A 13,857-nucleotide genomic window follows, 5' to 3' on the forward strand; every position below is an offset into this window, starting at 1 on the left:
GAAATCTTTTGAATCAGGACCCACATATTAAATGGTTGTTCTATTTCTCAAGACTCTTTTGCTATGTATCCCCTCTTTTTAATATAGTTGATTTGTTGAAGCCAGGTCGTTTGTCCTATTAAAATTTTCACATTCTAGATTTAGATAATTGCTTCCTTATGGTGTTATTTAATCTGTTCTTCTGTCCCCCTAAGTTCCTATAAACTAGATCCAGTGACTTGATTAGATGCAGGATGATGATGAAGATGATGGTCACTATCACGGCAAGAACATCTCAAAGGTACTACTGCCTGCTTCATACTTACCACAGTTACGTAGGAGACACATGGATCCTGTTGTCCTACTTTGGGTGATGTTAAGTTAGACCACTGGCTTCTTTTCTCTGAGGGAATCTTGGAAATTTGAACATAACCTACATATTCAGTCATGCTAAGAAATTATTGCTAATTTCTTAAATATAATTACATATGGGCCTCCCTGGTGGCACAGCGGTTGAGCGCTGGGTTGTGAAGCTGCCCGTAGCCTCTGCAGCGCCAGTTTGATCCCCAACCTCTGGGTGAGGGTCCCACATGGTGCGCAGACCTCTCCTGCCACCTGCTGCTCCCCTCAGCAGTGTACTTCGTCAGTCTGCCTGTTCTGCTCTCTGCTCTGTCTCTGGTGAATTCTTTCACCCTCCCTCTCTTCTGACTATACCCAGTGCTTGTATAAATAAATAAATAAATATTTAAATATATATATATATATATAATTAAATACTTCATAATGGCATTATGCTTAGGTAAAATAGAAATCCTTATCTGACATGGGTGAGTCTCAAAATATCATGTTGGCTAAAAAAACTCAAATCCATACGGTATAATTTCTCTTATATGGAACATTCTGGAACAGACAAAATTAATCTATACTGAAAGAAAACAGTGATTGCCTGGGGCCAAGGCAGGGGGGCACTGATTACAGAAGTGAATGAGGATACTTTCAGGGGCGATGGAAATATTTTGTATCTTGATTATGGTGGCAACTACATGGATATATACATTTGTCAAAATAGAACCATAGACTTGAAATATTTTATTGTATATAAATAATGTTGTTTTAGAAGGAAATAAAGAGGGCTGGGTAAATCAGGTAAAAGGGGTTCATTGAATGGTGACAGATGGAAATGGACTTTTATTGGTGAACTTAATGTAGTGTATACACATGTTGATTTTTAATAATGCACATCTGAAACTTACAGAATGTCATAATGCAATGTTATTTCAATAAAAAGAGAGAAAAATGAAATAAGGTTACAACTAGAGTAAAAATAATCCATTGGAAATAGCCAGAAAACAATAATGTATCTATGGGGGGGAAGATCTAATGATATATAATACCTTTACAGAGAGACATATAAAATTATAGTAAAAGACATAAAAGAAGACATAAACATATGGAGAAACATACCATAACTTTCATGGACGTAAGTCTTAATAACCGTCTCAAGTTATAAAGTTAATTCTTTTTTTTTTTTTAAACAGACTCTAAGGGGTTTTTCTTTTAAGCCTGTTAGAAGTGAATACTGACTCATTTAAGTTGAAGTGCTGTGACATCTGGGATTTGTTTTAATAGATTTGTTTAATAGATCTATTTGTTTTATTTTATTTTTTTTTTCTCTTTTGAGTAATTTATTAGTTCCAGAGAGAATAGAGAGCCAAATTGCTCTCTTCCTATCAAAAATTCAGTTTTGAGTGTGTGGATGTTCCCTAGAATATACAATATATCAAAACTTCAAAATCATAAAAATGTAACATATTGAAGATTTTTAGCTTTTTAAAATGGAGAATTATTTCTCATATATTTGTTTTTTTTTTTTTAAATATTAAATTTTATTTTTATATTCCCCCATACAATTGCAAACGCCCCATTCTGACCCCAATCCTTCCCCTCCCGCCCCCCACCCCCCAAAAAGTGTCTCTGGTTCATAGTTTTTTGTTGATTTTGATTTTCACTTTCTTATATTCATTTTCCTGGTCCCTTATTTAAGTTTTCTAGATTCCTGCTATGAGTGAGACCAGATCTATTTGTTTTAATAGATTCAAAGAAAATAATGGAGAAGAAGTGACTCAGTAGCCATTGATAATTGTTGAGGCTGGCAGATGCGCATCTCCGGGAGACAGTGAGCAGTGCTGTGCACCTTTCACTGGTGAGAGAACATAATAAGGCCCAGGGGGCAGGAGATGGTGAGCTAAGGTCCTCCTCCATCATGATCTATATAGTCTTTTCAGGGTGGACAGATCAGAGACGGCCTTACAAGCTTTGCAAAGGAGTCTGGACTTGATCCTGTGTTCAGATTTCAGTCCCTCTTTATTGTGTGTTCTGGTACCTTGGAAGGACATCAGGTCCCATCTCCCTCCCCGGAGGGTGTACGAGACCCTTTCAGTTGCAAGCACCAGAAATCCAACTCAAACTTACTGGTTTATGGGGGAAAAGGAACTGATACCTTACGTAACAAGCAAAGGGATTCAGCTTGATCCAGATACTCGACTGAGGTCAAGACTGTCCTCAAATCTTGCTTCTGTAGTCCTCTGTGTGGGCTCATTCTGGCAGCTTTTCCTATATGACAGGGTGGTTGCTACTCCTGCTGGCCTTTCCCCCTATTGGTTAACTAATCCCAGTGGAAAGAGGGCTTTTTTCCAGACTCCAGAGAGTCTGCTTCTGATTTCATAGACTTGGTTCAAGTGCCTATTCTTAAACTGATCAGAACAGCTTGCTCTGACTGGGGAAGCATGGGCCCAGCACCTGCGCTGTACCCACTCAGGGAGGACCAGTGAGAAAAAGTTGGTTCCACAAAGGAAAATGCAGGTGCGGTCACCAGTAATGGGGGGATGGTGAGATGTTGGCCACCCTGCAGGAACTCCCTCCCAGCACCCCTCTCGAGACGCGCAGCCCCTTCTCAGAGGCATGGAGGCCACGTGGCAGGGCCTTCACCACCCACCACCAAACTCACCCTCACTCTTGCGTTCACCGACATCTGCTTCCCTCTAACTTCTGCCACTGGCCTTGCCTCCATCTTCCGCAGCAGCCCCATGCCTGCCGGCCCCATCCTGTGCAGACCAACTAGAAGCTGAAAGCATCACCTCACCTCGCCCACCAGGCCTGTCAGGCTCATGGTCTCCAGGGACACAGCTTCTACGTGCTTCTTCAACATGAAGGTCCCTCACAACCTCGTCCTCTGCTTGGAAAGGAGGCACCCCAGAGCTGAAGGTAGTGTGTCCTCAGGCCCCTCTCTGTAAAACGGAGGTGGTTTCTGCCACCAGGGCGTTGTGGAGATTAAAGGGGTGTGGCGTGTGCATCATGTTAGGACAGTTATTACACCTTCAGCCAGAGGCAGCACTCTGCAGTCCTCGCACACCCCACCCGGTGCTCTCCAGCAGCCGGGTACCACTCAGCCCACTGGATTGTACAACTGGATAATCAGAGGAACATTCTCCCATGCATTGTATCTTTAGAGTCTCCTAACTTTGTGAGGTGGGCAGAATAAATTGGATTTATTCCTCACTCACAGCTGACGAAACAGGTTCAGAGAGGTTAGACCTTTGGCTCAAGATCACACAGCATCAGTGGTGGAGGTAGGATTGGAACCAGTCCCTGGAAGAATCATGTGCCTGGCCTTTGCTCGGCTACCTGCCCAGACCGCCTCAGTCTTGCCTGTGGGCTCTTCCCGCCCTTCCAGGTCCAGCCCAGATGCCGTGTGAACAGCCGCACTGCTGAGTGCCAACAGCACTCCTGCCAGGCCAGGCCCATGCATGGGCTTTCCCTTCCTGTTGAGCTCGTGAAGAAGGTTTCTTTCTTTTTTTTTTTTTTAATAGAGGCATGTTTTATTTATTTATTTGTTTGTTTGTTTGTTTGTTTTGTTTGTTTATACATGCACTGGGTACAGTCAGAAGCGCGGGAGGGTGAGAGAATTCACCAGAGCCAGAGCGGGAGGCAGAGCAGGCAGAAGGACCGAAGTACACTGCTGAGGGGAGCAGCGGGCGGCAGGAGAGGTCTGCGCGCCATGTGGGACCCTCCTCCGGTGGCCGGGGAGCAGCTGGGGATCGAACTGGCGCCGCAGAGGCCGCGGGCAGCTTCGCAACCCAGCACTCAACCGCTGCGCCACTGGGGAGGCCCTCGTGAAGGAGGTTTGACTCTGTTAAACAGGGACAAATTGAGGCTGAGAAGGGTGAAGTGGCCTGTCCAAGGTCACTCGGTAGGAGTGCCAGCCAGTAATCAAAAACTCACAGTGCCCTCTGCCCCTGGAGCAGCCTTTCCTGCCCCCTGCCTCTACCTCCGTGAGGCAGGAGAACGACTCCTCCCTCCTCTGAGCGCCCTGCCTCTGCCTCTTCAGAAGCAGCGCTCTCCTTCCGGTAGGCTTCCTGGAGGGACGGGCCTGATGCATTCAGCCCCCCGCAGACCACTGCCCGAGGAGCCTCTATTATCCATATTACCCCATTTGTTCCCGGCCCCCGCAGGGCAGAGGCGCTCCTAGATGAAGGCTGAGTGCCGCTCCCCAGGCCTCGCGGCCGGAATTGCGGGACCTGGACCAGCCCCTTGGTCTGTGGGTGCAGGTGGGCGCGCGGCTCTCCCTCCTCCCCGCCAGTCGACCACGGGGTGGGGGGTGGAGAGCAGCCCCGGGCCCGGTGGGCGGGCCTGATGGGCGCCTTTCGAGTGTCGGGAAGGGATGGTGAGCAGGCTGGGGGTGGACTGAAGGAGGCAAGACGGAACAGGGTATTTTTGCATTTTGACATTAAGAAAGTGCAGATTAGCTTCGCGGCGCCCGGGCAGCAGCATCTGTTTCTGTTTGGAATTGGCAGAGCCGGGCGCTGAGCGGCGCGGCGGAGGGAGGGAGGACGCGGCGGGCCGGGGAGGTGGTGCTCGGGAGGCCGGGCTCTGCTGGAGAGCTCCGCCCCCAAAGGGGCGCTGCCACCCTAAGGAGGCGGGCGCCGCGCTTCTCATTCATTGTCTTGACAAGAGCATCCTCGGCGTCCGTCCTGGGCTCCTGTAGCTGCTTCCTCCTGCTCCTCCTCCTGCCCGCCCTCCTCCATTTGGGGGTGTCCTTCATCTCGGCAGCAGGTAAGACTGGGCTCCTGGAAAGGGACAAGGCACCCCTGGCCTGGGCCACCTGTGGGGCAGACGTGAGCTTGTGAGAAGCCACTGTGGGGGCGGACAGGCTGTCAGAGCGATGTGGCGCTTGCACGGGGACAGCGCCGGTCCACTCCGAGTGGAGGGGACTCGCGGAGCTGAGGGCGGGCGTGGGAGGGCCCCTCTGTGTGTTGAATAGCTGGGGAGAGAGAAGGGTGAGGGGCCACCGCAGCCAAGATGGAGGTGGGGGAGTGAGGGTCAGGACACACAGGGGCCCTGACTGTCCCCAGAATGGGAATCTTCGGTGATGGTGGAGGTAGGGTGTGATAAGCCAGCAGCTGCTCTCAGCTTGGGGACAGGAAAGGGCTGAGAGCAAAACAAGTTCCCCTTTTAGTGGTTTCCGGGCCTGGTACCTGCAGTGGGGAACGCAGGGTGGGGCAATGGCTTCCTGTCCCCCAATCTCTGGTTTGGGGCTCCCCTCTTCCCAGAGCAGGTTTCTCACCTGGGACCGACCCTCACACCCCCCAGCCCCAAGACTGCTTCTCCTGAGCACATGCGCCTCCGGAGCAAGCAGGGGCTGGGGAACCTTCTGAAGGGTCTAGGATGGGCAAGTGGGCCTGGAGCCCCAGTGAGAAGGGCCAGGCCTAAAAGGGGGCAAATGGGTAAAGCTGGGGAGGGGGAGTACAGGCCCTGTGGAGGTGCCCCCAGCTGGCAGCACTGGCCCTACATTGGGCAGGAGGGGATGCGGTTGGTCGCCTGATCAGGTCCTGGAGTCCGGGGAGCCAGGGTCGATTCCCTGCTCTCCGCTTGCTCTCTGCCCTGCCACCCACCCCAGCTGGACCTCAGAGAAATCAGCCTCTCCCTCCCTGCGTGTAGTTTCAGTGGGAGTGGAGACGGCTCCAGGGCACCTGACCAAGCAGAGGTGAGAGGCAGAGGTGTGGGGCGGAGATACTGGGACCCGAGCCACTGCCTGTTTCTGGTGCCCGGAGACCTGCTGGGGAAGCCACCTTGCTGTTCACAGCCTCCTGGGCAGGTCCACATGCCCAGCCCTCATGCCCAGCCCTGTGCCAGGAAGCGAGGGAGGGCCAGCCTTTAGGGAGGGAGGTCTGGACGCTAAGAGAGAGAGAACCTCCCTTCCCTTCGCTGCCCATCAGCAGAAAGGAAGGGCTGAGCAGGGGCAGTCAATTGGCAGATGGGCACTTGGCTGCCTCCCGCCGGGCTCTGCGCTGGAGGCTGAGTGTACAGAGGGGGGCCTGGGGGCTGGCGGTGGGCTTGCAGGTTAGTGGGGAGTGAGGGCAGGGGAGGCCGCCCTGGGGATATCAGGATGTGTCAGCTACAGAGAAGAGATGATGCTGGGGAAGGTAGCTGAGCCACAAACCCCACCTGGGGCTGAGGTGTGTCCTGGGGGAGAAGGGAGTCGCTGAGAGGTCATAGTTGACCTGAAGGGAGAAGAGGTCTCAACCCCTGCATTCCCCAGGATGAGCCGGCAGGTGGTCCGCTCCAGCAAGTTCCGCCATGTGTTTGGACAGCCGGCCAAGGCCGACCAGTGCTATGAGGACGTGCGTGTCTCACAGACCACCTGGGACAGTGGTTTCTGTGCTGTCAACCCGAAGTTTGTGGCCCTAATCTGTGAGGCCAGCGGGGGAGGGGCCTTCCTGGTGCTGCCCCTGTGCAAGGTGAGTCCCCGGAGCCTGGAGCAGCGGTCCTCCATCCAGCCGCCCCCCTGGTCCAGATTAGGTGCTTGTCACCAAAGCCCTTTGGCAGATGACAAGGGCTGCAGCACTGTCATCTGTAATATGGAGCTGAGTCAGATAAGCCTCGACTTCAGTCAGCTCATACATGCAGCGCCCCTATAAAAACTGAGGCGCAGTGGGAGAGGTTATGAGAGGGGTCACACAGGGAGTCCTACGGTGCCAGAGCCAGGTCTCCCAATCTCAGCCCGGTACTTTCTCCCTCTGGAGCACAGAGAGGGCTAGAATGAGGTCTGGGTAGGCCCAGCAGTGTTCTCGGCTTGGGAGGGACTCTGGTCTGGGCCTGTGTGAGCCCTTGGGAACCCAGGAAGCTCTGGCCCCCAGCTCACAGGGGATGATGATGTAAGAGGTCTCTCCTCCCCATCCCTGCCCTCCTTCTGCTTCTGTTTCCCTCCCTACCTGCTATCTGCTGACCCCCACCCCCAGCACACTCCTGTGCCCTTGATGGGTGAGACAGGAAGAGGAGATGAGTTCTAAGTTGTTACCTTAAAAGGGCCGATGGAAGCAAAGAAAAGAGGAAGTGGTTGTCGGGGTGAGAGCTGGGCCTGCTTTTCACACAGGAAGCCCTACTAAAGCAGCTGTCCCCGGAAGCAGCCATTTCTAAACCTCTGCTCTCGTCTAAGGGCCAGTTACAACAGACTTCCCAGGCCCCCTCCTTTTGCACCAACCCATGCTCACAGCACCATCATTTACACATTCGCCCTTGGGGAACTCACCCCAAGGCAGTCTACTCCCTCAGTTTCTTGGGTGCAGGGCCTTGTAGCCTCTGGTGCCCATGGGAGCCTCAATCTGAGAAGCTGGGGTGAAGGGGGTGAGCTGGCCCTCAGGGAATGGATGAGAGCCTGAGATGGAGACCCAGGATCTCTGCCGGGGTCTGATAGTGAGGTAGCACCAGGACCCGGCATGACCCTGGCGCCCAGCCCCACACCCCATCCTGCCCCTGTGGCCAGCATTCTTGAGTTGCCTAGACAGTTCTGGCCTGGGGCACAGGACAAACTCTCCCACCTAGTGTCTCCTCCCAGAGACTCCACAGTCTTCTCTGTGCCTCACTGAGGGGTATGGGAGGTGGGATTGGGTTTGGAGGGCAAAGCACCTCGGCCTCAACAGCCCTGCTGTGTCCTCTAGACTGGGCGTGTGGACAAGAATGTGCCCATGGTCTGCGGCCACACAGCCCCGGTGCTGGACATTGCCTGGTGCCCACACAATGATAACGTCATTGCCAGTGGTTCTGAGGATTGCACAGTCATGGTAAGTGGGGATGAGGGGGGCTCAGGAGGGGGCAGGAGAGGCTCTGGGACCCAACCTGACATTTACAGCTAAGACTCACTCACCCCCCTTCCCTGCAGGTGTGGGAGATCCCTGACGGGGGCCTCACATTGCCCCTGCGGGAGCCCGTCGTCACTCTGGAGGGCCACACCAAGCGTGTGGGCATCGTGGCCTGGCACCCCACCGCTCAGAATGTGCTGCTCAGTGCAGGTGCCTGGGGGCAGGTGTGAGGGGTGGGCTGGTGCCTGACCAGGAAGGGCAGGAGGCTCATGGCTTCTGACATTGGGGGCATCACCCAGGTTGTGACAACGTGATCCTGGTGTGGGACGTCGGTACTGGGGCGGCCGTGCTGACGCTGGGCGCAGATGTGCACCCGGACACAATCTACAGCGTGGACTGGAGCCGAGACGGAGGCCTCATCTGTACCTCCTGCCGCGATAAGCGCGTGCGCATCATCGAGCCGCGCAAAGGCACTATTGTAGCTGTGAGTGCCCATGAACCCCTATCCTGCGACCACTGCCCGCCTACCCACCACCAACCATGCCCCTAGTAGCTGCCCCCCAACTGGAGTCTGGCCCTGGTGTGGGGGGGGCGCTGACCGTCCACCTCCCTGTCCTTCCAGGAGAAGGACCGGCCCCATGAGGGTACTCGGCCGGTGCGCGCTGTGTTTGTGTCAGATGGAAAGATCCTGACCACCGGCTTCAGTCGCATGAGTGAGCGGCAGGTGGCGCTGTGGGACACGGTGAGTGCGGCGCCGGGAGCAGGGAATCAGGTTGGAGAGTCTGGCCCTATTGCCAGACTATTGGGCCAAACTCTTGTCCGGCCCTATTGCCAAGGGTCACAGTTTACCTACCATGAGGTGGGGGTTTCTGTCAGTTGATCTGTGAGCCCCCCACCCTGGTCACTACTCAGTGACAAGCACCACCCACAGGCCTGACATAGTCCAGCTCACTGTTACTTCCCGCCCGCCTCTGCAGAAGCACCTGGAAGAGCCGCTGTCCCTGCAGGAGCTGGACACGAGCAGCGGCGTCCTGCTGCCCTTCTTTGACCCGGACACCAACATTGTCTACCTCTGTGGCAAGGTGGCCTACTCAGGCATGGGTTTATGGTGGGAAGGTGGGGGTGGGGTTGCTTGGAAAGGCCCACAGCTGGAGGCTTCTGATCGTCCCTTTGCATTCCACCTGCAGGGTGACAGCTCTATCCGTTACTTTGAGATCACTTCCGAGGCCCCCTTCCTGCACTATCTCTCCATGTTCAGTTCCAAGGAGTCCCAGCGTGGCATGGGCTACATGCCCAAACGCGGCCTGGAGGTGAACAAGTGTGAGATTGCCAGGTGACTGACCCTCACTCTGACCTGAGCTTGCGCGCTCCCTGCTCACCCCTGGCCCAGCCATGCTGTGGGCGCTGCTCACCTCCCTGTTTCCACAGATTCTACAAGCTGCATGAGCGGAGATGTGAACCCATTGCCATGACAGTGCCTAGGAAGGTGAGAGTTCTGCACCCTTCTGGACTCCAGGCTGGTCGCTAACCTGGGGGCGTTGCAGGGTGGCCGTGTGGCCTGACCACTCTCTTAACCAATCTTGGCCTTATCCACAGTCGGACCTGTTCCAGGAAGACCTTTACCCACCCACTGCAGGGCCTGACGCTGCCCTCACTGCTGAGGAGTGGCTGGGGGGTCGGGATGCAGGACCCCTCCTCATTTCCCTCAAGGATGGCTACGTACCCCCCAAAAGCCGGGAGCTGAGAGTGAACCGGGGTCTGGACACAGGGCGCAGGAAGACAGCGCCAGAGGCCAGTGGCACTCTAAGCTCGGTGAGAGGCAGATGGGAACAGAATCAAAAGGAGAGACGGGGCCGGGCTGGGAGCATTGATACAGCCGTCATCCCAGGGAAGGAGATCAGTGTCTGGAACACCCTAAACTCACAATGCTGGGATTCCTTTGGGGACCAGGAGTGGGCAATCCTGGGGCCTCAGAAAAGAGTTCCAGGCCTACAGGTCTGTAATTATCTGGGCAGCAACTGGTGGAGAGACATAAGGGTCCAGGCCTTGGGCTCTTAGAAAGAGGCTTAAGGGATGCCAGGGAAAGGGGGAGCCTTGGGTTGGAGCTGGGGCTTAATAAAGTGCTGGATCCCCTAGGATGCTGTATCCCGGCTGGAGGAAGAGATAAGGAAGCTCCAGGCCACAGTGCAGGAGCTGCAGAAACGACTGGAGAGACTGGAGGAGACGGTCCAGGCCAAGTAAAGGCCCCAGGGCCTTCAGCTGGAACCAACAGCATCCCTCCCCCGACTCCCACTTTACTCTTCAGACTGCCATTACTCATAAAGAAATAATAATAATAAAATGGCTTTATTTTCTGGTACCTCTCAGACTCTGAAGACTGGTCACCTGAACTGACCTGCCCTTGAGCTTCCCACTAGGTAGCCTTGAAGGGATTGCCATTTGGCAGGGGCTAAGGGACACCCCCAAAGGCCCTAGACTGCAGAACAGGTCTCGGTAGGCAGGGCTTGCCCCATGAGCTCGTGGGTTTGGAGTCTGCTGTTTCCCAGCTTCTTCTCAGGGCGAGTAGGTCTGAGCTACTCAAGCATCTAACCTGGCACTCTGTAATCCCGTGTTTACCCAGAGCCGCCTTCCCTGGACAGCCACCACATCAGGTTGCATGCAGATGGCCTGACCGGGTTGTTTGTGGGGAAATGAAGCACTAGCACTCACATGACTTTCAAACTGTCATGTTTCATCTTTCAAACTAGGCGCAAGGGATCAAAATAAGGGGAGGTTTTGTGAGATAAATCTCAGCACCAAAGCAGCCAGCTAACCCTCGTTTACAGGAGATGGAGGCACAGCCTGGAAAGGGGTTGCTGAGGGCAGATCCTGAGTCCTCCCTCCCCTGCTAGAGCAGAGCCCTCCCCCAGTGCTGCTACCTCTATGAGAGTGGGACCCACACAACTGCTAGGCCCAACAGAGCGGGCCTCGGAGGGGCTTTCCAGTGCCAGCTGAGCAGGTAAACTGCTAAGGTCCAAAGTCCCTATCTGCCCATCTGAGTTTTGCCCTCTCCACAAGCCACGTGACCCTGGGCAACTCACTTCTCTCCAAGCCTCCGAGCCCACCTGTAAAATGGGCAGGAATACCAATGTCACATATGGTAAGTGGATCCAGTCAGGGTGTGGACGAGAGAATCGGAAAAGCAGGACCTGACTTCTTAAAGAGGTTCCTTCTCCAAGCCTCTACTGCTCTGTGGGGAGGATGGGCCCTTCAGGGTCTAGTAGGCTCAGTCATGACTTCTCCTGGCCCAGGGGACTGAGAAACAAAAACTCAGGAGAGGATCCCAGAACCCAGAAGGGTTAAGTGGTCATCACCATGACATCAGCGTCACCAGCTCATTCTCCCTCTGATGGGAACAAGAGAGGGAGGTGAGGTGGAGGTAATTTAGAGGCCAAGAAACTGACCTTGAAAACACTGGAGAACAGGGTAGGTGGGATGGCTGAAACCTGCAATTTCTCATTCCCAAAGGGCTCTGGTTCTAACTGGCTGTCACTTGCTGTCGCTCCTGGGTCTTGGGGACCTCACCTGTGCAAGTCCTCACCACCCCGGCACCTGTGTCTCAGATGGGTACTAGGAGCGATCATGTCTGAGTGGCAGGTGGTGGGGGCCAGGGAGGTGTGTGCTGTGGACGTGATGCTTCAGGGTCAGAGTCTCTGTGAGATGTGAGGGTGTAAACCCGCCCCTGACATCTGGGCCTGTGGCGCTGGCTCCGATTGTGTAGGCGAGGCCCAGTTTGTGTTATTGTGTGTGTGTGAGGACAAACCATTGTTTTGTGGGGCACACTAGCTTTGTGGGATGTGCCCTTATATGTGAGTGTGGGGGAACCAGTGGTTTTGTATGTGTGGTTGTTCACAATGATGCTTTAGCTGTGGCTGCTTTTGCCCAATGGCAGAATTGAGTAGTTGCAACAAAACCCAAATGCCCCACAAATCCTAAAATCTTTACTGTCTGACCCTTTAGACCCCAGTTTTGGGGATTCTATACTTGTGGGGGTGACCACAGATATAGTAAATGTATGTATGTGTGTGGTGGGGGGAACAAAATTGCCACCCCCCAAATATGTCTCTTTGGCATAAGGATCATTTCATAGGCGGGCTCTGAAGGCTGGATGGTGCTGCCCTTTTGTAAGAGACATTCATGTGTGTAAAAGAAAAGGCCCCTTTGTAGGGGCGTCTCCTCACTGCACCAGGAAGACTAAATGTCTTCAACTTTTAACAACAGCGCAGAGAAGGCAGCAACTTAAATCTGCATAATGGTCATGCCCTTACTACCCTTGTTGGCTGTGCCTTTCCCGGCGACCTCCCACGGCTGACCCCCAATGTCCTTTGTCTTTGACTGGAGTTACTTGAAGAGATGACTTACGTCATTTTGCTGGGTGGGCTATTCAGTTATACAGCAGAGATACATGTTGTCATTTAGCTACTCTTTGGGATCTTGATTTTATTTTGGTGATTTACCAGCCAAGCAGAACCCTGAGGGGACTCACCCTCCCTCCCCCACACACAGAAGCTACCCTTTGTGGAACTGAGTGCTGTACGTGTGGCCCAGTCTTTATGGGTGTGTACGGGGAGAACACTGTGACCGTGTGTATCCTTGTGTGTGTTAAGACCCAATTTTTCTATTTTTGTAGGTGTCTGTATATACAATTGTGACTCCAATTCTAGTGAATCCCCACCATTAAGTAACTGGCCAACACTGGGTATCCTGTAGTGCATATTTGAACATTGTCTAGCTGGCCATAGCATCAGATCCCACAGGTTGAGGACTCAGCCCCCAAGAGGGTCCACCTCATCTTCAGATGCCAAATGCAAGTCCAGGTTATTGTCACCTGTGCTTCCGACCTCCCTGCTAGGGATGGATTGGAGGTTTCAATGGCCCTCCCCCCCAGCTAGGCCTTCTTAATGTGTTAGAGCGGCTGATAGAACCAGAAATTTTACGTACTTGAATTATTATAAAAGAATGTAAGTCATGAACAGTCTGATGGAAGATGTGGGGGGCAAGGTATATGGGAAGAGGCAGGTGACCAAACTTGGGTCTTTGGCTCATGACCCAGAAAGCCAAACTCTGACCCATAAGAATAGTCTACCTTTTCAGAGTTTATTCGAGGTGGCCACCAAGGGAGTCAGTGGAATTGACACCCTTCAAAGACCAGTTCCCCAAATGGTGGGAGTGCTGTGATTCTGTAAGGGGTGGGAGGAAAGCGAGGGGGTGCAGAATGTAAAGGAATTGAGGCCTTTGAGTTTCTCAGTGTGGAGGTGTGGGCAGTATAGACGTCTTGGGGTTTCAGCTTGGTGGGTGGGAGATTGTCTCCTCGGCCATCATGTGACAGCTGTCAGCAGAAGTTCCTTTTAATGTTACTATCAACCTTGAGGATGTAAGAATCAATTTTTCAAGTTCCTGGGAATGCAGCTGCACAGACAGGCATTGCCTGCAAGTTGGAGGAGGGTGGGAAGAGAGAACCCAGGTGGTTAGTTTAATTCCACTTAGTCTCAGTTTTTAGTCTACGGGAGCTTTTGCTAAAAATGGAGGAGGCCTGGCTATAAAGTGGCTCAGATCTCCCCTGCCCTCTGAGCACACAACTCTCCCAGCACCTCCACATGTTCACCTGCCCCGAAGCTCTCTGAAACCCATACTTCTGGGGTTTCATTACACAGCCAGGACTGAATCCTTGGCCGTCAGTGACAGCTCAGCCTCCACTCTC

The 13,857-nt window shown here is 53.4% G+C and overlaps 1 protein-coding gene across 4 annotated transcripts in view; it reads left to right on the forward strand.

Annotated features, from left to right (window-relative positions):
• The window catches only part of CORO1A (coronin 1A), a 47,311-nt gene extending 36,833 nt beyond the window's left edge, over positions 1-10,478 (forward strand). The window contains exons 2-16 of one of the 4 annotated variants that reach the window (XM_054693755.1): positions 195-280; positions 2,073-2,182; positions 3,059-3,243; positions 4,491-4,586; positions 4,952-5,091; positions 6,578-6,776; positions 7,977-8,099; positions 8,198-8,327; positions 8,417-8,601; positions 8,740-8,859; positions 9,095-9,199; positions 9,305-9,450; positions 9,546-9,603; positions 9,714-9,929; positions 10,254-10,478. In XM_054693755.1, the coding sequence (XP_054549730.1) occupies positions 6,579-6,776; positions 7,977-8,099; positions 8,198-8,327; positions 8,417-8,601; positions 8,740-8,859; positions 9,095-9,199; positions 9,305-9,450; positions 9,546-9,603; positions 9,714-9,929; positions 10,254-10,358 (1,386 nt within the window). In that variant the 5' untranslated portion in view covers positions 195-280; positions 2,073-2,182; positions 3,059-3,243; ... (1 more) ...; positions 4,952-5,091; position 6,578 and the 3' untranslated portion in view covers positions 10,359-10,478. Of the gene's footprint in view, positions 1-194; positions 281-2,072; positions 2,183-3,058; positions 3,244-3,544; positions 3,821-4,033; positions 4,587-4,951; positions 5,092-6,577; positions 6,777-7,976; positions 8,100-8,197; positions 8,328-8,416; positions 8,602-8,739; positions 8,860-9,094; positions 9,200-9,304; positions 9,451-9,545; positions 9,604-9,713; positions 9,930-10,253 lie in introns of those variants that run through there. The other 3 variants (XM_037507317.2, XM_054693757.1, XM_037507320.2) reach the window with 3 other exon arrangements.
• Positions 10,479-13,857: the final 3,379 nt, after the last annotated feature.

Source organism: Talpa occidentalis, unplaced genomic scaffold (genome assembly GCF_014898055.3).
Source record: "Talpa occidentalis isolate TD23 unplaced genomic scaffold, MPIMG_talOcc4v2.1 talOcc4.12, whole genome shotgun sequence".
NCBI classification, from domain to species: Eukaryota; Metazoa; Chordata; class Mammalia; order Eulipotyphla; family Talpidae; genus Talpa; species Talpa occidentalis.